General features: G+C 46.0%; 1 protein-coding gene across 1 annotated transcript in view; it reads right to left on the bottom strand.

The window, feature by feature from the left end:
- Positions 1-841: 841 nt before the first annotated feature.
- pthlha (parathyroid hormone-like hormone a) overlaps positions 842-26,268 on the bottom strand; it is a 33,361-nt gene continuing 7,934 nt past the window's right edge. The window contains exons 3-4 of the mRNA XM_084190690.1: positions 1,938-2,503; positions 842-1,824 (exon numbers count right to left, since the gene is read on the bottom strand). Of these exons, the coding sequence (XP_084046816.1) occupies positions 1,963-2,503 (541 nt within the window). The 3' untranslated portion in view covers positions 842-1,824; positions 1,938-1,962. The remainder of the gene's footprint in view (positions 1,825-1,937; positions 2,504-26,268) is intronic.

The following is a 26,268-nucleotide window of genomic DNA, read 5'->3' as shown; positions in this document are numbered from 1 at the left end:
ACAGGATGACAGTCAGTTCATACAACCAGACAAGATGACAGTCAGTTCATACAACCAGACAGGATGACAGTCAGTTCATACAACCAGACAGGATGACAGTCAGTTCATACAACCAGACAGGATGACAGTCAGTTCATACAACCAGACAGGATGACAGTCAGTTCATACAACCAGACAGGATGACAGTCAGTTCATACAACCAGACAGGATTAAAGTCAGTTCATACAACCAGACAGGATGACAGTCAGTTCATACAACCAGACAGGATGACAGTCAGTTCATACAACCAGACAGGATGACAGTCAGTTCATACAACCAGACAGGATTACAGTCAGTTCATACAACCAGACAGGATGACACACAGACACACAGTTCATGCAACCAGACAGGAGGACAGTCAGTTCATACAACCAGACAGCGTGACAGTCAGTTCATGCAACCAGACAGGATGACAGTCAGTTCATACAACCAGACAGGATTACAGTCAGTTCATACAACCAGACAGGATGACAGTCAGTTCATACAACCAGACAAGATGACAGTCAGTTCATACAACCAGACAAGATGACAGTCAGTTCATACAACCAGACAGGATGACAGTCAGTTCATACAACCAGACAGCGTGACAGTCAGTTCATGCAACCAGACAGGATGACAGTCAGTTCATACAACCAGACAGGATGACAGTCAGTTCATACAACCAGACAGGATGACAGTCAGTTCATACAACCAGACAGGATGACAGTCAGTTCATACAACCAGACAGGATGACAGTCAGTTCATGCAACCAGACAGGATTACAGTCAGACACGTAGCAAAGACACATCACACTCAGGGGAGATACTGTCAAATGTTTAATCCATTCAATATAGGGTTGTCTCTCAGTGCAAGTGCCAAAACAACAATATGAAGTTTTTTGCATTGTGTTCAGGTTATGTACAGGCAGAGGGAACTCTGAACTTAGGACAACATTCAGAAGCAGAACAGGAGAAAGACAAGGTGGTTCCCAGTGGACCAACAGATTGAGACGGAGGTGGGGGGGGGGTTGAAGCAAAATGTACAGAGGTTAGGGGTCAGGGATGGAGGACATCTGCATGCGTCATCCTGGGTCATGTTCATTAGGCATCAAACTGAAGAAAACCATCTGAAACAGGGAGGGACTAGCTGGACTTGTCCAATAAGAAATGCTCATTTTTGTTTTTTTCCGTTGTAAAACATTTTGAAACATTTTCCGTTGTGTGCCCTATTGAACACGCCCCCCTGGTCAACAGCGAAACTAGACTAGAGGTCTGTGGGCCAGTCGGAGCGGCCAGACGAGTCACATGATCATTATGGAACCGTGCAGAGGAGCCTAGAAGGAGCCTAGCTAACACAGAGGAATGACCAACAATGTTGTCTTCATTAAACCACAAAAAAAGTCAATTAACAAAAATGACTGGTATATATATTTATATATATCTAAAAGTGCATTATGGTACAAAAATATAGAAGGTCAGCAGCACCTCGATACATTTACAAAATAAATACACCATTCAAACAAAATAAATTACAGCAAAATCTGACATTAATAATAATTGGCATAGTCTTAACAAAACAAAACAGATCAGAACAGGAAGGATTCACAATTATTAAATTCTGTTGCTCCGCAGAGAGAGCATCTGTCGTTTTTTTTTTTTATTGTCTTCCTCAGTATCACTAGTCTGGTGCGTTTACAATATTTACAGAAAATAAATATTACCCCTATTTTACTTTCCAAACCATCAGTATCACAGAACCCTGCAACAGGAGGGCCTGGGCGTCCATCTGGATGATGTCCTCAAGTTGCTGAAACACAAAGAGAGAGAGAGAAAGAAATTAGACGTTCACTGACATTCACTCGGCGATCTATGTAGATCCTGACCCAGAACCAACAACACCACCATCGGCTGTTTGTTTACCTTTTAGTCAGAGTGTGACAGTGTTCTAGTGCAGCGCCCCCTTCAGGCCGAAGAAGGGCCCTCGCCACTCCAGGCGGTACCCACTCCCAGGCTCCTCCCCGTCCTGCGCCCAGCCCAGCGAGCGTGCCCGCCTCTTCCTCTTCTCCCCCTCCCTCCTCTCTCCCTCCCTCCTCTTCCCACTCCTTCCTCTCTTTTTCTTCCCCTCCTTGGCCTTCCGCGCCCCGTCTTTGTATGTTTGGGACTTGTTGGTCTCCTGCGGCAGGTTGGTTCCCTCCTCCTCCTCCATATGGAAGCTGATGGGAATGTTCTTGGTGCCCCCTGGAGGTTTGGGGTGGGGGTGCAGGGTACCCCCCGTGGCGCCCAGTCCCAGGCTGACCCCCACCACGGCCCCCGGCAGTCCCAGCCCCACCCCGGCTCCGCTGCTGACCCCTGGGCGGGCGGGCAGCTCCCTGATCTCAGCCGTATGGACCTCATCCAACAGATCTTGGAGCCACATACGGCGCTTGAAATCCTGCAGCGTCCGACCCTTGTCGTGCATCAGCTGGGCGTGGGTCACCGAGCGCTTCCTAGAAGAGGAGAGAGAGAGAGAAGGACGGTTTACGACTGGAACGTCCAACTTTAGAACACAGAAGATTGAGAAACGCGGACGTTAGACTTAAGTTTTCAGTTTTGTTTTCCCACCGTGTGCTCTCAGGTTTCCAATAGATGTATCTGACATTTAGAACTACCCTTTTTAAGGAGGTTACAGATAAACTGTTCACTGGCAACAGCACGTTGTTAACCTGGAATTACAACTCGAAAACGTGGTGAAATGTGGGATCACTATGACTGACGCATCGGCCAGAGAAATATCTCAACGTTGGCAGTAAACTGTCGACGGTACTCCGTGTTCTGGTCTGCTCTCCAAACATTCTGCATGTCACAGTCTTGGCCTCACTGTATTAAAGACCCACTACAACTAGAAATATCAACTGTAACTCTACATGATGGTGTCACTGTATTAAAGACCCACCACAACTAGAAATATCAACTGTAACTCTACATGATGGTGTCGTTGCCATTCGTCTCTGAAACAAACTGTTTTTAAATCTTAAAGTAGTCCAGTCCTCTCACTACCTCAAACAACTTAACAGGAGTGAAACCTCTCTGCTCTACTCTGGATAGCAACAGGGACACTATCCAAACGTCTTGAAACGATTACACATTTCAACACTCTGATCTTTCACATGCCAAAGTAAAGTATAATTTGCTGTTATTTCAAAAAAATATTCACGCTTTGAGTCAGACTGAGACCCACGGCACCAGATCTGGGGAACGGGGCATTCAACATGTCACCACTAGGGGGCAGTCTAAATGAACAACATGTAACCACTAGGGGGCAGTCTAAATGAACAACATGTCACCACTAGGGGGCAGTCTAAAGGAACAACATGTCACCACTAGGGGGCAGTCTAAATGAACAACATGTCACCACTAGGGGGCAGTCTAGATGAACAACATGTCACCACTAGGGGGGCAGTCTAAATGAACAACATGTCCCCACTAGGGGGCAGTCTAAAGGAACAACATGTCACCACTAGGGGGCAGTCTAAAGGAACAACATGTCACCACTAGGGGGCAGTCTAAATGAACAACATGTCACCACTAGGGGGCAGTCTAAATGAACAACATGTCACCACTAGGGGGCAGTCTAAATGAACAAATTAGTGTGTTGTAGCGCAACCTCAACACTACTGCTCAGGTAACATTATAGAGTATTAACTCCTCAACACTACTGCTCAGGTAACATTATACAGTATTAACTCCTCAACACTACTGCTCAGGTAACATTATAGAGTATTAACTCCTCAACACTACTGCTCAGGTAACATTATAGAGTATTAACTCCTCAACACTACTGCTCAGGTAACATTATAGAGTATTAACTCCTCAACACTACTGCTCAGGTAACATTATACAGTATTAACTCCTCAACACTACTGCTCAGGTAACATTATAGAGTATTAACTCCTCAACACTACTGCTCAGGTAACATTATACAGTATTAACTCCTCAACACTACTGCTCAGGTAACATTATACAGTATTAACTCCTCAACACTACTGCTCAGGTAACATTATAGAGTATTAACTCCTCAACACTACTGCTCAGGTAACATTATACAGTATTAACTCCTCAACACTACTGCTCAGGTAACATTATACAGTATTAACTCCTCAACACTACTGCTCAGGTAACATTATACAGTATTAACTCCTCAACACTACTGCTCAGGTAACATTATAGAGTATTAACTCCTCAACACTACTGCTCAGGTAACATTATAGAGTATTAACTCCTCAACACTACTGCTCAGGTAACATTATAGAGTATTAACTCCTCAACACTACTCCTCAGGTAATATTATACAGTATTAACTCCTCAACACTACTGCTCAGGTAACATTATAGAGTATTAACTCCTCAACACTACTGCTCAGGTAACATTATAGAGTATTAACTCCTCAACACTACTGCTCAGGTAACATTATACAGTATTAACTCCTCAACACTACTGCTCAGGTAACATTATAGAGTATTAACTCCTCAACACTACTGCTCAGGTAACATTATACAGTATTAACTCCTCAACACTACTGCTCAGGTAACATTATACAGTATTAACTCCTCAACACTACTGCTCAGGTAACATTATAGAGTATTAACTCCTCAACACTACTGCTCAGGTAACATTATACAGTATTAACTCCTCAACACTACTGCTCAGGTAACATTATAGAGTATTAACTCCTCAACACTACTGCTCAGGTAACATTATACAGTATTAACTCCTCAACACTACTGCTCAGGTAACATTATAGAGTATTAACTCCTCAACACTACTGCTCAGGTAACATTATACAGTATTAACTCCTCAACACTACTGCTCAGGTAACATTACACAGTATTAACTCCTCAACACTACTGCTCAGGTAACATTATAGAGTATTAACTCCTCAACACTACTGCTCAGGTAACATTATACAGTATTAACTCCTCAACACTACTGCTCAGGTAACATTATACAGTATTAACTCCTCAACACTACTGCTCAGGTAACATTATACAGTATTAACTCCTCAACACTACTGCTCAGGTAACATTACACAGTATTAACTCCTCAACACTACTGCTCAGGTAACATTATACAGTATTAACTCCTCAACACTACTGCTCAGGTAACATTACACAGTATTAACTCCTCAACACTACTGCTCAGGTAACATTATACAGTATTAACTCCTCAACACTACTGCTCAGGTAACATTACACAGTATTAACTCCTCAACACTACTGCTCAGGTAACATTATACAGTATTAACTCCTCAACACTACTGCTCAGGTAACATTATACAGTATTAACTCCTCAACACTACTGCTCAGGTAACATTATAGAGTATTAACTCCTCAACACTACTGCTCAGGTAACATTATACAGTATTAACTCCTCAACACTACTGCTCAGGTAACATTATAGAGTATTAACTCCTCAACACTACTGCTCAGGTAACATTATAGAGTATTAACTCCTCAACACTACTGCTCAGGTAACATTATAGAGTATTAACTCCTCAACACTACTGCTCAGGTAACATTATAGAGTATTAACTCCTCAACACTACTGCTCAGGTAACATTATACAGTATTAACTCCTCAACACTACTGCTCAGGTAACATTATAGAGTATTAACTCCTCAACACTACTGCTCAGGTAACATTATAGAGTATTAACTCCTCAACACTACTGCTCAGGTAACATTATAGAGTATTAACTCCTCAACACTACTGCTCAGGTAACATTACACAGTATTAACTCCTCAACACTACTGCTCAGGTAACATTATACAGTATTAACTCCTCAACACTACTGCTCAGGTAACATTACACAGTATTAACTCCTCAACACTACTGCTCAGGTAACATTATACAGTATTAACTCCTCAACACTACTGCTCAGGTAACATTACACAGTATTAACTCCTCAACACTACTGCTCAGGTAACATTATAGAGTATTAACTCCTCAACACTACTGCTCAGGTAACATTACACAGTATTAACTCCTCAACACTACTGCTCAGGTAACATTATAGAGGATTAACTCCTCAACACTACTGCTCAGGTAACATTATAGAGTATTAACTCCTAAACACTACTGCTCAGGTAACATTATACAGTATTAACTCCTCAACACTACTGCTCAGGTAACATTATAGAGTATTAACTCCTCAACACTACTGCTCAGGTAACATTATACAGTATTAACTCCTCAACACTACTGCTCAGGTAACATTACACAGTATTAACTCCTCAACACTACTGCTCAGGCAACATTATACAGTATTAACTCCTCAACACTACTGCTCAGGTAACATTATAGAGTATTAACTCCTCAACACTACTGCTCAGGTAACATTATACAGTATTAACTCCTCAACACTACTGCTCAGGTAACATTATACAGTATTAACTCCTCAACACTACTGCTCAGGTAACATTATACAGTATTAACTCCTCAACACTACTGCTCAGGTAACATTATAGAGTATTAACTCCTCAACACTACTGCTCAGGCAACATTATACAGTATTAACTCCTCAACACTACTGCTCAGGTAACATTATACAGTATTAACTCCTCAACACTACTGCTCAGGTAACATTATACAGTATTAACTCCTCAACACTACTGCTCAGGTAACATTATAGAGTATTAACTCCTCAACACTACTGCTCAGGTAACATTATAGAGTATTAACTCCTCAACACTACTGCTCAGGTAACATTATAGAGTATTAACTCCTCAACACTACTGCTCAGGTAACATTATACAGTATTAACTCCTCAACACTACTGCTCAGGTAACATTATACAGTATTAACTCCTCAACACTACTGCTCAGGTAACATTATACAGTATTATGGTTAGTAAGTAGGCAGAAGTGCTCATGGTTGAGTTATACTGACCACAACCCCTGACCCTAAAGACTCAGTAGTAGTGCCTCCGTTGACCAAGTTACTGTACACAATTCTACCAACTAATATACATTTATATCCTACACATCTCTCACAAAGGCTCTCCATATGTATTCATCTCTGCTTTTTTTTGTAGGAAGTACATTGAGCACTGAAGAACAACACAGCCTTGATCATTAATACAGAACAACACAGCCTTGATCAAGACTACAGAACAACACAGCCTTGATCATTAATACAGAACAACACAGCCATGATCAAGACTACAGAACAACACAGCCTTGATCAAGACTACAGAACAACACAGCCTTTATCATTAATACAGAACAACACAGCCTTGATCATTAATACAGAACAACACAGCCTTGATCATTAATACAGAACAACACAGCCTTGATCTAGACTACAGAACAACTCAGCCTTGATCAAGAATACAGAACAACACAGCCTTGATAAAGACTACAGAACAACACAGCCTTGATCAAGACTACAGAACAACACAGCCTTGATCAAGAATACAGAACAACACAGCCTTGATAAAGACTACAGAACAACACAGCCTTGATCAAGACTACAGAACAACACAGCCTTGATCAAGACTACAGAACAACACAGCCTTGATCAAGACTACAGAACAACACAGCCTTGATCAAGAATACAGAACAACACAGCCTTGATCAAGACTACAGAACAACACAGCCTTGATCAAGACTACAGAACAACACAGCCTTGATCAAGACTACAGAACAACACAGCCTTGATCAAGAATACAGAACAACACAGCCTTGATCAAGACTACAGAACAACACAGCCTTGATCAAGACTACTACCAGGTAAGGACTGTTAGTTAGTTTGTTGTAGTCTGACAACACAACACTCCCTGTACAATATCTGTCAACAACACCCACGAAGCTGATCAAGCCTCTACATGTTCATTCCAGGTAAATATTTATTTTATTCCAGACCTCGTAGGTCAACAGGTAAGAGCTATGTATTAGTTTGCAACACAACAGTTATTGTACAATATCATTTACATTTTAGTCATTTAGCAGACGCTCTTACCAGAGCGACTTACAGGAGCAATCAGGGTTAAGTGCCTTGCTCAAGGGCACATCGACAGATTTTTCACCTAGTCGGCTCGGGGATTAGAACCAGCGACCTTTCGGTTACTGGCACGGCGCTCTTAACCACTAAGCTACCTGCCGCCCTAGTCAACTATTATCTGTGTATCCATGATGCTGAACTCCTTGGCCTTCGGTATGAGATGATTCATTGCAGAGAGAGGGAGAGTGTTTCCACTGTAGTTAAACTGATACATAAAGATCAGCCTGCTAGCTGCCAAACACTAAGAGATGACTTTGCCTTTCTTTTGGAAAATCACTTTTTCCCCTCGGAGAGAGCAGCATCCACTGACTAATCCTTACTCTTACAGAGGCATCATGCTGTGTTCAAGAACATTGGGAAACAGCGGCACTCCAAAAAGTTTTTTTTTAAAGGACAAAAATGTGTGTTTTTGTCCTTTGAAAAAAGACAGTTTGGAGTGCCGCCGTTTCCCAACGTTCTTGACCTTGGGATTTCATTAGAAGTCATTGTCATATATGGCAGAGAACCCAGCTATTAAAGAGAGATAGTGCACCTGTTACCCGCTCTGCATCATACTGGGTGTGTGGGGCAGAGAGAAATACACTCTGACTGTCACCTCTAGTTAACATCAGTCTGACAGGTTTTTAGCAGTGAAGTACACCTGGACACGCTGGAAACAAACAGCTGGAGTATCTTTGTTTTACCAAGACAGCTGGAGTATCTTTGGTTTACCAAGACAGCTGGATTATCTTTGGTTTACCAAGACAGCTGGAGTATCTTTGTTTTACCAAGACAGCTGGAGTATCTTTGGTTTACCAAGACAGCTGGAGTATCTTTGGTTTACCAAGACAGCTGGAGTATCTTTGCTAACCAAGACAGCTGGAGTATCTTTGGTTTACCAAGACAGCTGGAGTATCTTTGGTTTACCAAGACAGCTGGAGTATCTTTGGTTTACCAAGACAGCTGGATTATCTTTGGTTTACCAAGACAGCTGGATTATCTTTGGTTTACCAAGACAGCTGGAGTATCTTTGGTTTACCAAGACAGCTGGATTATCTTTGGTTTACCAAGACAGCTGGAGTATCTTTGTTTTTCCAAGACAGCTGGAGTATCTTTGGTTTACCAAGACAGCTGGAGTATCTTTGGTTTACCAAGACAGCTGGAGTATCTTTGGTTTACCAAGACAGCTGGAGTATCTTTGGTTATCAAGACAGCTGGATTATCTTTGGTTTACAGAGAGTTTACAGCAGAGAGGTGGAATAAAGGAGGAGAGAAAGGAAGAGAGGAAAAGACAGAACACCCTGAGGCAGCTGAGCTCCCCTCCTAGTTCTGGGCCCCTGGACAGAGTCCCCAATGGCACCCTATTCCCTATACTGCACTACTTTTGACCAGGGCCCATAGGGGTAGTGCACTATGTAGTGAAGATGGTGCCGTTTCAGACGCCTCAGCCCTGATCCAACCCTAACCCAGTGCTCCAGGCTGCTAACACCTCAGCCCTGATCCAACCCTAACCCAGTGCTCCAGGCTGCTCCAGGCTGCTAACACCTCAGCCCTGATCCAACCCTAACCCAGTGCTCCAGGCTGCTAACACCTCAGCCCTGATCCAACTCTAACCCAGTGCTCCAGGCTGCTCCAGGCTGCTAACACCTCAGCCCTGATCCAACCCTAACCCAGTGCTCCAGGCTGCTAACACCTCAGCCCTGATCCAACCCTAACCCAGTGCTCCAGGCTGCTAACACCTCAGCCCTGATCCAACCCTAACCCAGTGCTCCAGGCTGCTCCAGGCTGCTAACACCTCAGCCCTGATCCAACTCTAACCCAGTACTACAGGCTGCTCCAGGCTGCTAACACCTCAGCCCTGATCCAACCCTAACCCAGTGCTCCAGGCTGCTAACACCTCAGCCCTGATCCAACCCTAACCCAGTGCTCCAGGCTGCTAACACCTCAGCCCTGATCCAACTCTAACCCAGTGCTCCAGGCTGCTCCAGGCTGCTAACACCTCAGCCCTGATCCAACCCTAACCCAGTGCTCCAGGCTGCTAACACCTCAGCCCTGATCCAACCCTAACCCAGTGCTCCAGGCTGCTAACACCTCAGCCCTGATCCAACCCTAACCCAGTGCTCCAGGCTGCTCCAGGCTGCTAACACCTCAGCCCTGATCCAACTCTAACCCAGTGCTCCAGGCTGCTCCAGGCTGCTAACACCTCAGCCCTGATCCAACTCTAACCCAGTGCTCCAGGCTGCTCCAGGCTGCTAACACCTCAGCCCTGATCCAACCCTAACCCAGTGCTCCAGGCTGCTAACACCTCAGCCCTGATCCAACCCTAACCCAGTGCTCCAGGCTGCTCCAGGCTGCTACTCTGCACAGCAATCTGTTATCTTTTCAGATAGTGTGTGAACGGCCAGCACAGTGTTGGGCAGCTCTTGGGCAGGTCCTGTTACCCAGGACCTAATGTTTAGGATAACACTGTTAGCCAGGACCTAAGGTTTAGGATAACACTGTTAGCCAGGACCTAAGGTTTAGGATAACACTGTTAGCCAGGACCTAAGGTTTAGGATAACACTGTTAGCCAGGACCTAAGGTTTAGGATAACACTGTTAGCCTGACTCACTACAACCTGCTCTGACTCACTACAACCTGCTCTGACTCACTACAACCTGCTCTGATTCACTACAACCTGCTCTGACTCACTACAACCTGCTCTGACTCACTACAACCTGCTCTGACTCACTACAACCTGCTCTGACTCACTACAACCTGTTCTGATTCACTACAACCTGCTCTGACTCACTACAACCTGCTCTGATTCACTACAACCTGCTCTGACTCACTACAACCTGCTCTGACTCACTACAACCTGCTCTGACTCACTACAACCTGCTCTGATTCACTACAACCTGCTCTGATTCACTACAACCTGCTCTGACTCACTACAACCTGCTCTGATTCACTACAACCTGCTCTGACTCACTACAACCTGCTCTGATTCACTACAACCTGCTCTGATTCACTACAACCTGCTCTGACTCACTACAACCTGCTCTGACTCACTACAACCTGCTCTGACTCACTACAACCTGCTCTGATTCACTACAACCTGCTCTGATTCACTACAACCTGCTCTGACTCACTACAACCTGCTCTGACTCACTACAACCTGCTCTGACTCACTACAACCTGCTCTGACTCACTACAACCTGCTCTGATTCACTACAACCTGCTCTGATTCACTACAACCTGCTCTGACTCACTACAACCTGCTCTGACTCACTACAACCTGCTCTGACTCACTACAACCTGCTCTGACTCACTACAACCTGCTCTGATTCACTACAACCTGCTCTGACTCACTACAACCTGCTCTGATTCACTACAACCTGCTCTGACTCACTACAACCTGCTCTGACTCTCACAACCGTATATGGAAACCGGTTTAGTGGGCCCTTTGCGCCGAGCCGTATGTGAATATCAGCACTCTTCTATAACACTAGCTGGGCAGGGCCACTCTGGAGCTCCAAGCCGTATGGGAACCAGGCAGAGATAAACAGGGCAGGGCTCCAAGCCGTATGGGAACCAGGCAGAGCCTTCTGCCTCTCTGAGGCTGTCCCTACGTATGGGAACCAGGCAGAGATAAACAGGGCAGGGCTCCAAGCCGTATGGGAACCAGGCAGAGATAAACAGGGCAGGGCTCCAAGCCGTATGGGAACCAGGCAGAGATAAACAGGGCAGGGCTCCAAGCCGTATGGGAACCAGGCAGAGCCTTCTGCCTCTCTGAGGCTGTCCCTACGTATGGGAACCAGGCAGAGATAAACAGGGCAGGGCTCCAAGCCGTATGGGAACCAGGCAGAGATAAACAGGGCAGGGCTCCAAGCCGTATGGGAACCAGGCAGAGATAAACAGGGCAGGGCTCCAAGCCGTATGGGAACCAGGCAGAGCCTTCTGCCTCTCTGAGGCTGTCCCTACGTATGGGACATCAGCACAGAGATAAACAGGGCAGGGCTCCAAGCCGTATGGGAACCAGGCAGAGCCTTCTGCCTCTCTGAGGCTGTCCCTACGTATGGGACATCAGCACAGAGCTAAACAGGGCAGGGCTCCAAGCCGTATGGGACATCAGCACAGAGATAAACAGGGCAGGGCTCCAAGCCTCTCTGAGAGCATGTGTGTGTGTTTCTGGTGGTTGAGAAAGGCAGAAGACAAATTAGCGTTTCTAATCCACTGGACAATTAAGTATCTATGATATTATATTCTCTGCTGCTCTGAGCTTTAGGGGATCCTTGTCTCCCAGCCAGGGGTTTCTGGAGTGGCTGGGGCTGCACATATACTGTCCTTGGAGGACATAGAGGCAGACCACCTGGTATGGCAGGACATTGATAAAGGCCCAGTGTTGTAGTGTCTCAGTGTTGTGTTGTAGTGTCTCAGTGTTGTGTTGTAGTGTCTCAGTGTTGTGTTGTAGTGTCTCAGTGTTGTGTTGTAGTGTCTCAGTGTTATGTTGTAGTGTCTCAGTGTTGTGTTGTAGTGTCTCAGTGTTGTGTTGTAGTGTCTCAGTGTTATGTTGTAGTGTCTCAGTGTTGTGTTGTAGTGTCTCAGTGTTGTGTTGTAGTGTCTCAGTGTTGTGTTGTAGTGTCTCAGTTTGTCTCAGTGTTGTGTTGTAGTGTCTCAGTGTGTCTCAGTGTTGTGTTGTAGTGTCTCAGTGTTGTGTTGTAGTGTCTCAGTGTTGTGTTGTAGTGTCTCAGTGTTGTATTGTAGTGTCTCAGTGTTATGTTGTAGTGTCTCAGTGTTGTGTTGTAGTGTCTCAGTTTGTCTCAGTGTTGTGTTGTAGTGTCTCAGTGTTGTGTTGTGGTGTCTCAGTGTTGTGTTGTAGTGTCTCAGTGTTGTGTTGTAGTGTCTCAGTGTTGTGTTGTAGTGTCTCAGTGTTGTGTTGTAGTGTCTCAGTGTGTCTCAGTGTTGTGTTGTAGTGTCTCAGTGTTGTGTTGTAGTGTCTCAGTGTTATGTTGTGGTGTCTCAGTGTGTCTCAGTGTTATGTTGTAGTGTCTCAGTGTTGTGTTGTAGTGTCTCAGTGTTGTGTTGTAGTGTCTCAGTGTTATGTTGTAGTGTCTCAGTGTTGTGTTGTAGTGTCTCAGTGTTGTGTTGTAGTGTCTCAGTGTTATGTTGTAGTGTCTCAGTGTTGTGTTGTAGTGTCTCAGTGTTGTGTTGTAGTGTCTCAGTGTTGTGTTGTAGTGTCTCAGTTTGTCTCAGTGTTGTGTTGTAGTGTCTCAGTGTGTCTCAGTGTTGTGTTGTAGTGTCTCAGTGTTGTGTTGTAGTGTCTCAGTGTTGTGTTGTAGTGTCTCAGTGTTGTATTGTAGTGTCTCAGTGTTATGTTGTAGTGTCTCAGTGTTGTGTTGTAGTGTCTCAGTTTGTCTCAGTGTTGTGTTGTAGTGTCTCAGTGTTGTGTTGTGGTGTCTCAGTGTTGTGTTGTAGTGTCTCAGTGTTGTGTTGTAGTGTCTCAGTGTTGTGTTGTAGTGTCTCAGTGTTGTGTTGTAGTGTCTCAGTGTGTCTCAGTGTTGTGTTGTAGTGTCTCAGTGTTGTGTTGTAGTGTCTCAGTGTTATGTTGTGGTGTCTCAGTGTGTCTCAGTGTTATGTTGTAGTGTCTCAGTGTTGTGTTGTAGTGTCTCAGTGTTGTGTTGCAGTGTCTCAGTGTTGTGTTGTAGTGTCTCAGTTTTCCTCAGTGTTGTGTTGTAGTGTCTCAGTGTGTCTCAGTGTTGTGTTGTAGTGTCTCAGTGTTGTGTTGTAGTGTCTCAGTGTTGTGTTGTAGTGTCTCAGTGTGTCTCAGTGTGTCTCAGTGTTATGTTGTAGTGTCTCAGTGTTGTGTTGTAGTGTCTCAGTGTGTCTCAGTGTGTCTCAGTGTTATGTTGTAGTGTCTCAGTGTGTCTCAGTTTGTCTCAGTGTTGTGTTGTAGTGTCTCAGTGTTGTGTTGTAGTGTCTCAGTGTATCTCAGTGTTGTGTTGTAGTGTCTCAGTGTTGTGTTGTAGTGTATCAGTGTTATGTTGTAGTGTCTCAGTGTATCTCAGTGTTGTGTTGTAGTGTCTCAGTGTTGTGTTGTAGTGTCTCAGTGTTGTGTTGTAGTGTCTCAGTGTTGTGTTGTGGTGTCTCAGTGTTGTGTTGTAGTGTCTCAGTGTGTCTCAGTGTTGTGTTGTAGTGTCTCAGTGTTGTGTTGTAGTGTCTCAGTGTTATGTTGTAGTGTCTCAGTGTTGTGTTGTAGTGTCTCAGTGTGTCTCAGTGTTATGTTGTAGTGTCTCAGTGTTGTGTTGTAGTGTCTCAGTGTTGTGTTGTAGTGTCTCAGTGTTGTGTTGTAGTGTCTCAGTGTGTCTCAGTGTTGTGTTGTAGTGTCTCAGTGTGTGTTGTAGTGTCTCAGTGTTGTGTTGTAGTGTCTCAGTGTGTCTCAGTGTTGTGTTGTAGTGTCTCAGTGTTGTGTTGTAGTGTCTCAGTGTTATGTTGTAGTGTCTCAGTGTGTCTCAGTGTTGTGTTGTAGTGTCTCAGTGTTGTGTTGTAGTGTCTCAGTGTGTCTCAGTGTTGTGTTGTAGTGTCTCAGTGTTGTGTTGTAGTGTCTCAGTGTGTCTCAGTGTTGTGTTGTAGTGTCTCAGTGTTGTGTTGTAGTGTCTCAGTGTGTCTCAGTGTTGTGTTGTAGTGTCTCAGTGTTGTGTTGTAGTGTCTCAGTGTTGTGTTGTAGTGTCTCAGTGTGTCTCAGTGTTGTGTTGTAGTGTCTCAGTGTTGTGTTGTAGTGTCTCAGTGTTGTGTTGTAGTGTCTCAGTGTGTCTCAGTGTGTCTCAGTGTGTCTCAGTGTTGTGTTGTAGTGTCTCAGTGTTGTGTTGTAGTGTCTCAGTGTTGTGTTGTAGTGTCTCAGTGTGTCTCAGTGTGTCTCAGTGTTATGTTATAGTGTCTCAGTGTTGTGTTGTAGTGTCTCAGTGTGTCTCAGTGTGTCTCGGTGTTGTGTTGTAGTGTCTCAGTGTGTCTCAGTGTGTCTCAGTGTTATGTTGTAGTGTCTCAGTGTGTCTCAGTGTTGTGTTGTAGTGTCTCAGTTTGTCTCAGTGTTATGTTGTAGTGTCTCAGTGTGTCTCAGTGTTGTGTTGTAGTGTCTCAGTGTTGTGTTGTAGTGTCTCAGTGTTGTGTTGTAGTGTCTCAGTGTGTCTCAGTGTTGTGTTGTAGTGTCTCAGTGTGTCTCAGTGTTATGTTGTAGTGTCTCAGTGTTGTGTTGTAGTGTCTCAGTGTTATGTTGTAGTGTCTCAGTTTGTCTCAGTGTGTCTCAGTTTGTCTCAGTGTTGTGTTGTAGTGTCTCAGTGTTGTGTTGTAGTGTCTCAGTGTGTCTCAGTGTTATGTCGTAGTGTCTCAGTGTTGTGTTGTAGTGTCTCAGTGTTATGTTGTAGTGTCTCAGTTTGTCTCAGTGTGTCTCAGTGTCTCAGTGTTGTGTTGTAGTGTCTCAGTGTTGTGTTGTAGTGTCTCAGTGTTGTGTTGTAGTGTCTCAGTGTTGTGTTGTAGTGTCTCAGTGTTGTGTTGTAGTGTCTCAGTGTTGTGTTGTAGTGTCTCAGTGTTGTGTTGTAGTGTCTCAGTGTTGTGTTGTAGTGTCTCAGTGTTGTGTTGTAGTGTCTCAGTGTTATGTTGTAGTGTCTCAGTGTGTCTCAATGTGTCTCAGTGTTGTGTTGTAGTGTCTCAGTGTTGTGTTGTAGTGTCTCAGTGTTGTGTTGTAGTGTCTCAGTGTTGTGTTGTAGTGTCTCAGTGTTGTGTTGTAGTGTCTCAGTGTATCTCAGTGTTATGTTGTAGTGTCTCAGTGTTGTGTTGTAGTGTCTCAGTGTGTCTCAGTGTTGTGTTGTAGTGTCTCAGTGTTATGTTGTAGTGTCTCAGTGTGTCTCAGTGTTGTGTTGTAGTGTCTCAGTGTTGTGTTGTAGTGTCTCAGTGTGTCTCAGTGTTGTGTTGTAGTGTCTCAGTGTTGTGTTGTAGTGTCTCAGTGTTATGTTGTGGTGTCTCAGTGTGTCTCAGTGTTATGTTGTAGTGTCTCAGTGTTGTGTTGTAGTGTCTCAGTTTTCCTCAGTGTTGTGTTGTAGTGTCTCAGTGTGTCTCAGTGTTGTGTTGTAGTGTCTCAGTGTTGTGTTGTAGTGTCTCAGTGTTGTGTTGTAGTGTCTCAGTGTGTCTCAGTGTGTCTCAGTGTTATGTTGTAGTGTCTCAGTGTTGTGTTGTAGTGTCTCAGTGTGTCTCAGTGTGTCTCAGTGTTATGTTGTAGTGTCTCAGTGTGTCTCAGTTTGTCTCAGTGTTGTGTTGTAGTGTCTCAGTGTTGTGTTGTAGTGTCTCAGTGTATCTCAGTGTTGTGTTGTAGTGTCTCAGTGTTGTGTTGTAGTGTATCAGTGTTATGTTGTAGTGTCTCAGTGTATCTCAGTGTTGTGTTGTAGTGTCTCAGTGTTGTGTTGTAGTGTCTCAGTGTTGTGTTGTAGTGTCTCAGTGTTGTGTTGTGGTGTCTCAGTGTTGTGTTGTAGTGTCTCAGTGTGTCTCAGTGTTGTGTTGTAGTGTCTCAGTGTTGTGTTGTAGTGTCTCAGTGTTATGTTGTAGTGTCTCAGTGTTGTGTTGTAGTGTCTCAGTGTGTCTCAGTGTTATGTTGTAGTGTCTCAGTGTTGTGTTGTAGTGTCTCAGTGTTGTGTTGTAGTGTCTCAGTGTTGTGTTGTAGTGTCTCAGTGTGTCTCAGTGTTGTGTTGTAGTGTCTCAGTGTGTGTTGTAGTGTCTCAGTGTTGTGTTGTAGTGTCTCAGTGTGTCTCAGTGTTGTGTTGTAGTGTCTCAGTGTTGTGTTGTAGTGTCTCAGTGTTATGTTGTAGTGTCTCAGTGTGTCTCAGTGTTGTGTTGTAGTGTCTCAGTGTTGTGTTGTAGTGTCTCAGTGTGTCTCAGTGTTGTGTTGTAGTGTCTCAGTGTTGTGTTGTAGTGTCTCAGTGTGTCTCAGTGTTGTGTTGTAGTGTCTCAGTGTTGTGTTGTAGTGTCTCAGTGTGTCTCAGTGTTGTGTTGTAGTGTCTCAGTGTTGTGTTGTAGTGTCTCAGTGTTGTGTTGTAGTGTCTCAGTGTGTCTCAGTGTTGTGTTGTAGTGTCTCAGTGTTGTGTTGTAGTGTCTCAGTGTTGTGTTGTAGTGTCTCAGTGTGTCTCAGTGTGTCTCAGTGTGTCTCAGTGTTGTGTTGTAGTGTCTCAGTGTTGTGTTGTAGTGTCTCAGTGTTGTGTTGTAGTGTCTCAGTGTGTCTCAGTGTGTCTCAGTGTTATGTTATAGTGTCTCAGTGTTGTGTTGTAGTGTCTCAGTGTGTCTCAGTGTGTCTCGGTGTTGTGTTGTAGTGTCTCAGTGTGTCTCAGTGTGTCTCAGTGTTATGTTGTAGTGTCTCAGTGTGTCTCAGTGTTGTGTTGTAGTGTCTCAGTTTGTCTCAGTGTTATGTTGTAGTGTCTCAGTGTGTCTCAGTGTTGTGTTGTAGTGTCTCAGTGTTGTGTTGTAGTGTCTCAGTGTTGTGTTGTAGTGTCTCAGTGTGTCTCAGTGTTGTGTTGTAGTGTCTCAGTGTGTCTCAGTGTTATGTTGTAGTGTCTCAGTGTTGTGTTGTAGTGTCTCAGTGTTATGTTGTAGTGTCTCAGTTTGTCTCAGTGTGTCTCAGTTTGTCTCAGTGTTGTGTTGTAGTGTCTCAGTGTTGTGTTGTAGTGTCTCAGTGTGTCTCAGTGTTATGTCGTAGTGTCTCAGTGTTGTGTTGTAGTGTCTCAGTGTTATGTTGTAGTGTCTCAGTTTGTCTCAGTGTGTCTCAGTGTCTCAGTGTTGTGTTGTAGTGTCTCAGTGTTGTGTTGTAGTGTCTCAGTGTTGTGTTGTAGTGTCTCAGTGTTGTGTTGTAGTGTCTCAGTGTTGTGTTGTAGTGTCTCAGTGTTGTGTTGTAGTGTCTCAGTGTTGTGTTGTAGTGTCTCAGTGTTGTGTTGTAGTGTCTCAGTGTTGTGTTGTAGTGTCTCAGTGTTATGTTGTAGTGTCTCAGTGTGTCTCAATGTGTCTCAGTGTTGTGTTGTAGTGTCTCAGTGTTGTGTTGTAGTGTCTCAGTGTTGTGTTGTAGTGTCTCAGTGTTGTGTTGTAGTGTCTCAGTGTTGTGTTGTAGTGTCTCAGTGTATCTCAGTGTTATGTTGTAGTGTCTCAGTGTTGTGTTGTAGTGTCTCAGTGTGTCTCAGTGTTGTGTTGTAGTGTCTCAGTGTTATGTTGTAGTGTCTCAGTGTGTCTCAGTGTTGTGTTGTAGTGTCTCAGTGTTGTGTTGTAGTGTCTCAGTGTGTCTCAGTGTTGTGTTGTAGTGTCTCAGTGTTGTGTTGTAGTGTCTCAGTGTTATGTTGTGGTGTCTCAGTGTGTCTCAGTGTTATGTTGTAGTGTCTCAGTGTTGTGTTGTAGTGTCTCAGTGTTGTGTTGTAGTGTCTCAGTGTTGTGTTGTAGTGTCTCAGTGTTGTGTTGTAGTGTCTCAGTGTTGTGTTGTAGTGTCTCAGTGTGTCTCAGTGTTATGTTGTAGTGTCTCAGTGTTGTGTTGTAGTGTCTCAGTGTGTCTCAGTGTTGTGTTGTAGTGTCTCAGTGTTATGTTGTAGTGTCTCAGTGTGTCTCAGTGTTGTGTTGTAGTGTCTCAGTGTTGTGTTGTAGTGTCTCAGTGTTATGTTGTAGTGTCTCAGTGTGTCTCAGTGTGTCTCAGTGTTGTGTTGTAGTGTCTCAGTGTTGTGTTGTAGTGTCTCAGTGTTGTGTTGTAGTGTCTCAGTGTTGTGTTGTAGTGTCTCAGTGTTGTGTTGTAGTGTCTCAGTGTTGTGTTGTAGTGTCTCAGTGTTGTGTTGTAGTGTCTCAGTGTTGTGTTGTAGTGTCTCAGTGTGTCTCAGTGTTATGTTGTAGTGTCTCAGTGTTGTGTTGTAGTATCTCAGTGTGTCTCAGTGTTGTGTTGTTGTGTCTCAGTGTTGTGTTGTAGTGTCTCAGTGTTGTGTTGTAGTGTCTCAGTGTTATGTTGTAGTGTCTCAGTGTGTCTCAGTGTTGTGTTGTAGTGTCTCAGTGTTGTGTTGTAGTGTCTCAGTGTGTCTCAGTGTTGTGTTGTAGTGTCTCAGTGTTGTGTTGTAGTGTCTCAGTGTGTCTCAGTGTTGTGTTGTAGTGTCTCAGTGTTGTGTTGTAGTGTCTCAGTGTTATGTTGTAGTGTCTCAGTGTGTCTCAGTGTTGTGTTGTAGTGTCTCAGTGTTGTGTTGTAGTGTCTCAGTGTTGTGTTGTAGTGTCTCAGTGTGTCTCAGTGTTGTGTTGTAGTGTCTCAGTATTGTGTTGTAGTGTCTCAGTGTGTCTCAGTGTTATGTTGTAGTGTCTCAGTGTTGTGTTGTAGTGTCTCAGTGTGTCTCAGTGTTGTGTTGTAATGTCTCAGTGTTGTGTTGTAGTGTCTCAGTGTGTCTCAGTGTGTCTCAGTGTTATGTGTGTTGTAGTGTCCCAGTGTGTCTCTGTGTGTCTCAGTGTTGTGTTGTAGTGTCCCATTGTGTCTCAGTGTTATGTGTGTTGTAGTGTCCCATTGTGTCTCAGTGTTATGTGTGTTGTTGTGTCTCAGTGTTATGTGTGTTGTATTAAATTGTGTTTCTGCTGTGTGTTTCTGCTGAAAGAGTAGTTGGTGACGTGGTTACTGTAGTTCTTATGATGAAACTCAGAGGTAAAACGGCCAATTTGTTCTAAGGACCATTTCTGTGAATCTCCACAACTACAATATGTCCAATCGGTGCCCTGAACACTAGGCCTGTTAGTTTTTTACATAACAGTAAAACCATTGAATAGCATCCATCACCACACCAAACTGAAAACATCATGAAAAGTAATATTCTCAATTATTTTCCTTAGAAAAAGATTAACATTAGATCAAGAACAACTGGTTACATAATTTTATAAATTTCTCCAAGCTCTTCCAAAACTATAGAGCAGTGGTATATTTTCTTGTCCAATGCAATAACATCCTGGTAAGAGGCTGGCCTCCCATACAGAGAGAGGCTTGAAGGGAGCTGTGTTTACATCCATGCAGATATTTCCTGTGATTCTCAGGGAGGCTGAGGGAGGGAACTGAACAGGGCCTGTCTTTGAGAAAACGATCTCCCTCTGTTATTTTTTTTTAACCTTTAATAAAGCCCAACATCAAACACTCTGCTAAGGCACAACTAGAGGGAGGAAGGACAGAAGAGAGGAAAACATCAAGGAAGGGTTGGAGACATCCTGTTGTGGCATGCTTCCAACAGAACAGACCTCCTTCTTGGCCTACCTGATGGTAACTGTTTTTAAGGAAAAAAAGAAGGCTGAGAGAGAGAAAGAAATAGACCACTGTGTTTACTCCTCCCCACTAGGCATGTCATTTCTCTGCTCTGTCTGATTGAAGCTCTATCCAACCTTTGGCAGCCAGTTTGCTAAAGCTTTAGTTATGGGTGAGTCCTGAGGCTTAGTGGCCCAGGTCCAACGCTATCGTTATGGGTGAGTCCTGAGGCTTGGTGGCTCAGGTCCAACGCTATCGTTATGGGTGAGTCCTGAGGCTCGGTGGCCCAGGTCCAACGCTATCGTTATGGGTGAGTCCTGAGGCTTGGTGGCTCAGGTCCAACGCTATCGTTATGGGTGAGTCCTGAGGCTTGGTGGCCCAGGTCCAACACTGAGTCCTACTCTACAGACGCTTCAGGACTAACCACCGGCTGAGTCCTACTCTACAGACGCTTCAGGACTAACCACCTGCTGAGTCCTACTCTACAGACGCTTCAGGACTAACCACCTGCTGAGTCCTACTCTACAGACGCTTCAGGACTAACCACCTGCTGAGTCCTACTCTACAGACGCTTCAGGACTAACCACCTCCTGAGTCCTACTCTACAGACGCTTCAGGACTAACCACCTGCTGAGTCCTACTCTACATACGCTTCAGGACTAACCACCTGCTGAGTCCTACTCTACAGACGCTTCAGGACTAACCACCTGCTGAGTCCTACTCTACAGACGCTTCAGGACTAACCACCTGCTGAGTCCTACTCTACAGATGCTTCAGGACTAACCACCTGCTGAGTCCTACTCTACAGACGCTTCAGGACTAACCACCGGCTGAGTCCTACTCTACAGACGCTTCAGGACTAACCACCTCCTGAGTCCTACTCTACAGACGCTTCAGGACTAACCACCTGCTGAGTCCTACTCTACAGACGCTTCAGGACTAACCACCTGCTGAGTCCTACTCTACAGACGCTTCAGGACTAACCACCTGCTGAGTCCTACTCTACAGACGCTTCAGGACTAACCACCTGCTGAGTCCTACTCTACAGACGCTTCAGGACTAACCACCTGCTGAGTCCTACTCTACAGACGCTTCAGGACTAACCACCTGCTGAGTCCTACTCTACAGACGCTTCAGGACTAACCACCTGCTGAGTGAGTCCTACTCTACAGACGCTTCAGGACTAACCACCTGCTGAGTCCTACTCTACAGACGCTTCAGGACTAACCACCTCCTGAGTCCTACTCTACAGACGCTTCAGGACTAACCACCTGCTGAGTCCTACTCTACAGACGCTTCAGGACTAACCACCTGCTGAGTCCTACTCTACAGACGCTTCAGGACTAACCACCTCCTGAGTCCTACTCTACAGACGCTTCAGGACTAACCACCTGCTGAGTCCTACTCTACAGACGCTTCAGGACTAACCACCTGCTGAGTCCTGCTCTACAGACGCTTCAGGACTAACCACCTGCTGAGTCCTACTCTACAGACGCTTCAGGACTAACCACCTGCTGAGTCCTACTCTACAGACGCTTCAGGACTAACCACCTGCTGAGTCCTACTCTACAGACGCTTCAGGACTAACCACCTGCTGAGTCCTACTCTACAGACGCTTCAGGACTAACCACCTGCTGAGTCCTACTCTACAGACGCTTCAGGACTAACCACCGGCTGAGTCCTACTCTACAGACGCTTCAGGACTAACCACCGGCTGAGTCCTACCCTACAGACGCTTCAGGACTAACCACCGGCTGATTCCTACTCTACAGACGCTTCAGGACTAACCACCTGCTATGTCCTACTCTACAGACGCTTCAGGACTAACCACCTGCTGAGTCCTACTCTACAGACGCTTCAGGACTAACCACCTGCTGAGTCCTGCTCTACAGACGCTTCAGGACTAACCACCTGCTGAGTCCTACTCTACAGACGCTTCAGGACTAACCACCTGCTGAGTCCTGCTCTACAGACGCTTCAGGACTAACCACCTGCTGAGTCCTACTCTACAGACGCTTCAGGACTAACCACCTGCTGAGTCCTACTCTACAGACGCTTCAGGACTAACCACCTGCTGAGTCCTACTCTACAGACGCTTCAGGACTAACCACCTGCTGAGTCCTACTCTACAGACGCTTCAGGACTAACCACCGGCTGAGTCCTACTCTACAGACGCTTCAGGACTAACCACCGGCTGAGTCCTACTCTACAGACGCTTCAGGACTAACCAACTGCTGAGTCCTACTCTACAGACGCTTCAGGACTAACCACCTGCTGAGTCCTACTCTACAGACGCTTCAGGACTAACCACCTGCTGAGTCCTACTCTACAGACGCTTCAGGACTAACCACCTGCTGAGTCCTACTCTACAGACGCTTCAGGACTAACCACCTGCTGAGTCCTACTCTACAGACGCTTCAGGACTAACCACCGGCTGAGTCCTACTCTACAGACGCTTCAGGACTAACCACCTGCTGAGTCCTACTCTACAGACGCTTCAGGACTAACCACCTGCTGAGTCCTACTCTACAGACGCTTCAGGACTAACCACCTGCTGAGTCCTACTCTACAGACGCTTCAGGACTAACCACCTGCTGAGTCCTACTCTACAGACGCTTCAGGACTAACCACCTGCTGAGTCCTACTCTACAGACGCTTCAGGACTAACCATCTGCTGAGTCCTACTCTACAGACGCTTCAGGACTAACCACCTGCTGAGTCCTACTCTACAGACGCTTCAGGACTAACCACCTGCTGAGTCCTACTCTACAGACGCTTCAGGACTAACCACCTGCTGAGTCCTACTCTACAGACGCTTCAGGACTAACCACCGGCTGAGTCCTACTCTACAGACGCTTCAGGACTAACCACCTTCTGAGTCCTACTCTACAGACGCTTCAGGACTAACCACCTGCTGAGTCCTGCTCTACAGACGCTTCAGGACTAACCACCTCCTGAGTCCTACTCTACAGACGCTTCAGGACTAACCACCTGCTGAGTCCTGCTCTACAGACGCTTCAGGACTAACCACCTGCTGAGTCCTACTCTACAGACGCTTCAGGACTAACCACCGGCTGAGTCCTACTCTACAGACGCTTCAGGACTAACCACCTGCTGAGTCCTACTCTACAGACGCTTCAGGACTAACCACCTGCTGAGTCCTACTCTACAGACGCTTCAGGACTAACCACCTGCTGAGTCCTACTCTACAGACGCTTCAGGACTAACCACCTGCTGAGTCCTGCTCTACAGACGCTTCAGGACTAACCACCTGCTGAGTCCTACTCTACAGACGCTTCAGGACTAACCACCTGCTGAGTCCTGCTCTACAGACGCTTCAGGACTAACCACCTCCTGAGTCCTGCTCTACAGACGCTTCAGGACTAACCACCTGCTGAGTCCTACTCTACAGACGCTTCAGGACTAACCACCTGCTGAGTCCTACTCTACAGACGCTTCAGGACTAACCACCTGCTGAGTCCTACTCTACAGACGCTTCAGGACTAACCACCTCCTGAGTCCTACTCTACAGACGCTTCAGGACTAACCACCTGCTGAGTCCTACTCTACAGATGCTTCAGGACTAACCACCTGCTGAGTCCTACTCTACAGACGCTTCAGGACTAACCACCTGCTGAGTCCTACTCTACAGACGCTTCAGGACTAACCACCGGCTGAGTCCTACTCTACAGACGCTTCAGGACTAACCACCTCCTGAGTCCTACTCTACAGACGCTTCAGGACTAACCACCTGCTGAGTCCTACTCTACAGACGCTTCAGGACTAACCACCTGCTGAGTCCTACTCTACAGACGCTTCAGGACTAACCACCTGCTGAGTCCAACTCTACAGACGCTTCAGGACTAACCACCTGTTGAGTCCTACTCTACAGACGCTTCAGGACTAACCACCTGCTGAGTCCGACTCTACAGACGCTTCAGGACTAACCACCTGCTGAGTCCTACTCTACAGACGCTTCAGGACTAACCACCTGCTGAGTCCTGCTCTACAGACGCTTCATGACTAACCACCTGCTGAGTCCTACTCTACAGACGCTTCAGGACTAACCACCTGCTGAGTCCTACTCTACAGACGCTTCAGGACTAACCACCTGCTGAGTCCTACTCTACAGACGCTTCAGGACTAACCACCTGCTGAGTCCTACTCTACAGACGCTTCAGGACTAACCACCTCCTGAGTCCTACTCTACAGACGCTTCTGGACTAACCACCTGCTGAGTCCTACTCTACAGACGCTTCAGGACTAACCACCTGCTGAGTCCTACCCTACAGACGCTTCAGGACTAACCACCTGCTGAGTCCTACTCTACAGACGCTTCAGGACTAACCACCTGCTGAGTCCTGCTCTACAGACGCTTCAGGACTAACCACCTGCTGAGTCCTTCTCTACAGACGCTTCAGGACTAACCACCTCCTGAGTCCTACTCTACAGACGCTTCAGGACTAACCACCTGCTGAGTCCTACTCTACAGACGCTTCAGGACTAACCACCTGCTGAGTCCTACTCGACAGACGCTTCAGGACTAATCACCGGCTGAGTCCTACTCTACAGACGCTTCAGGACTAACCACCTGCTGAGTCCTACTCTACAGACGCTTCAGGACTAACCACCAGCTGAGTCCTACTCTACAGACGCTTCAGGACTAACCACCTGCTGAGTCCTACTCTACAGACGCTTCAGGACTAACCACCGGCTGAGTCCTACTCTACAGACGCTTCAGGACTAACCACCTGCTGGGTCCTACTCTACAGACGCTTCAGGACTAACCACCGGCTGAGTCCTACTCTACAGACGCTTCAGGACTAACCACCTATTGAGTCCTACTCTACAGACGCTTCAGGACTAACCACCTGCTGAGTCCTACTCTACAGACGCTTCAGGACTAACCACCTGCTGAGTCCTACTCTATAGACGCTTCAGGACTAACCACCTGCTGAGTCCTACTCTACAGACGCTTCAGGACTAACCACCTGCTGAGTCCTACTCTACAGACGCTTCAGGACTAACCACCGGCTGAGTCCTACTCTACAGACGCTTCAGGACTAACCACCTCCTGAGTCCTACTCTACAGACGCTTCAGGACTAACCACCTGCTTAGTCCTACTCTACAGATGCTTCAGGACTAACCACCTGCTGAGTCCTACTCTACAGACGCTTCAGGACTAACCACCTCCTGAGTCCTACTCTACAGACGCTTCAGGACTAACCACCTGCTGAGTCCTGCTCTACAGACGCTTCAGGACTAACCACCTGCTGAGTCCTGCTCTACAGACGCTTCAGGACTAACCACCTGCTGAGTCCTACTCTACAGACGCTTCAGGACTAACCACCTGCTGAGTCCTACTCTACAGACGCTTCAGGACTAACCACCTGCTGAGTCCTACTCTACAGACGCTTCAGGACTAACCACCGGCTGAGTCCTACTCTACAGACGCTTCAGGACTAACCACCTCCTGAGTCCTACTCTACAGACGCTTCAGGACTAACCACCTGCTGAGTCCTACTCTACAGACGCTTCAGGACTAACCACCGGCTGAGTCCTACTCTACAGACGCTTCAGGACTAACCACCTGCTGAGTCCTACTCTACAGACGCTTCAGGACTAACCATCTGCTGAGTCCTACTCTACAGACGCTTCAGGACTAACCACCTGCTGATTCCTACTCTACAGACGCTTCAGGACTAACCACCGGCTGAGTCCTACTCTACAGACGCTTCAGGACTAACCACCTGCTGAGTCCTACTCTACAGACGCTTCAGGACTAACCACCTGCTGAGTCCTACTCTACAGACGCTTCAGGACTAACCACCGGCTGAGTCCTACTCTACAGACGCTTCAGGACTAACCACCTGCTGAGTCCTACTCTACAGACGCTTCAGGACTAACCACCGGCTGAGTCCTACTCTACAGACGCTTCAGGACTAACCACCTGTTGAGTCCTACTCTACAGACGCTTCAGTACTA

This window comes from Coregonus lavaretus (genome assembly GCF_964263955.1).
Source record: "Coregonus lavaretus genome assembly, contig: HAP1_SCAFFOLD_648, whole genome shotgun sequence".
NCBI classification, from domain to species: domain Eukaryota; kingdom Metazoa; phylum Chordata; class Actinopteri; order Salmoniformes; family Salmonidae; genus Coregonus; species Coregonus lavaretus.
Note: the sequence above shows the minus strand (reverse complement) of the source record. Positions and strands in the feature narration are given on the sequence as shown.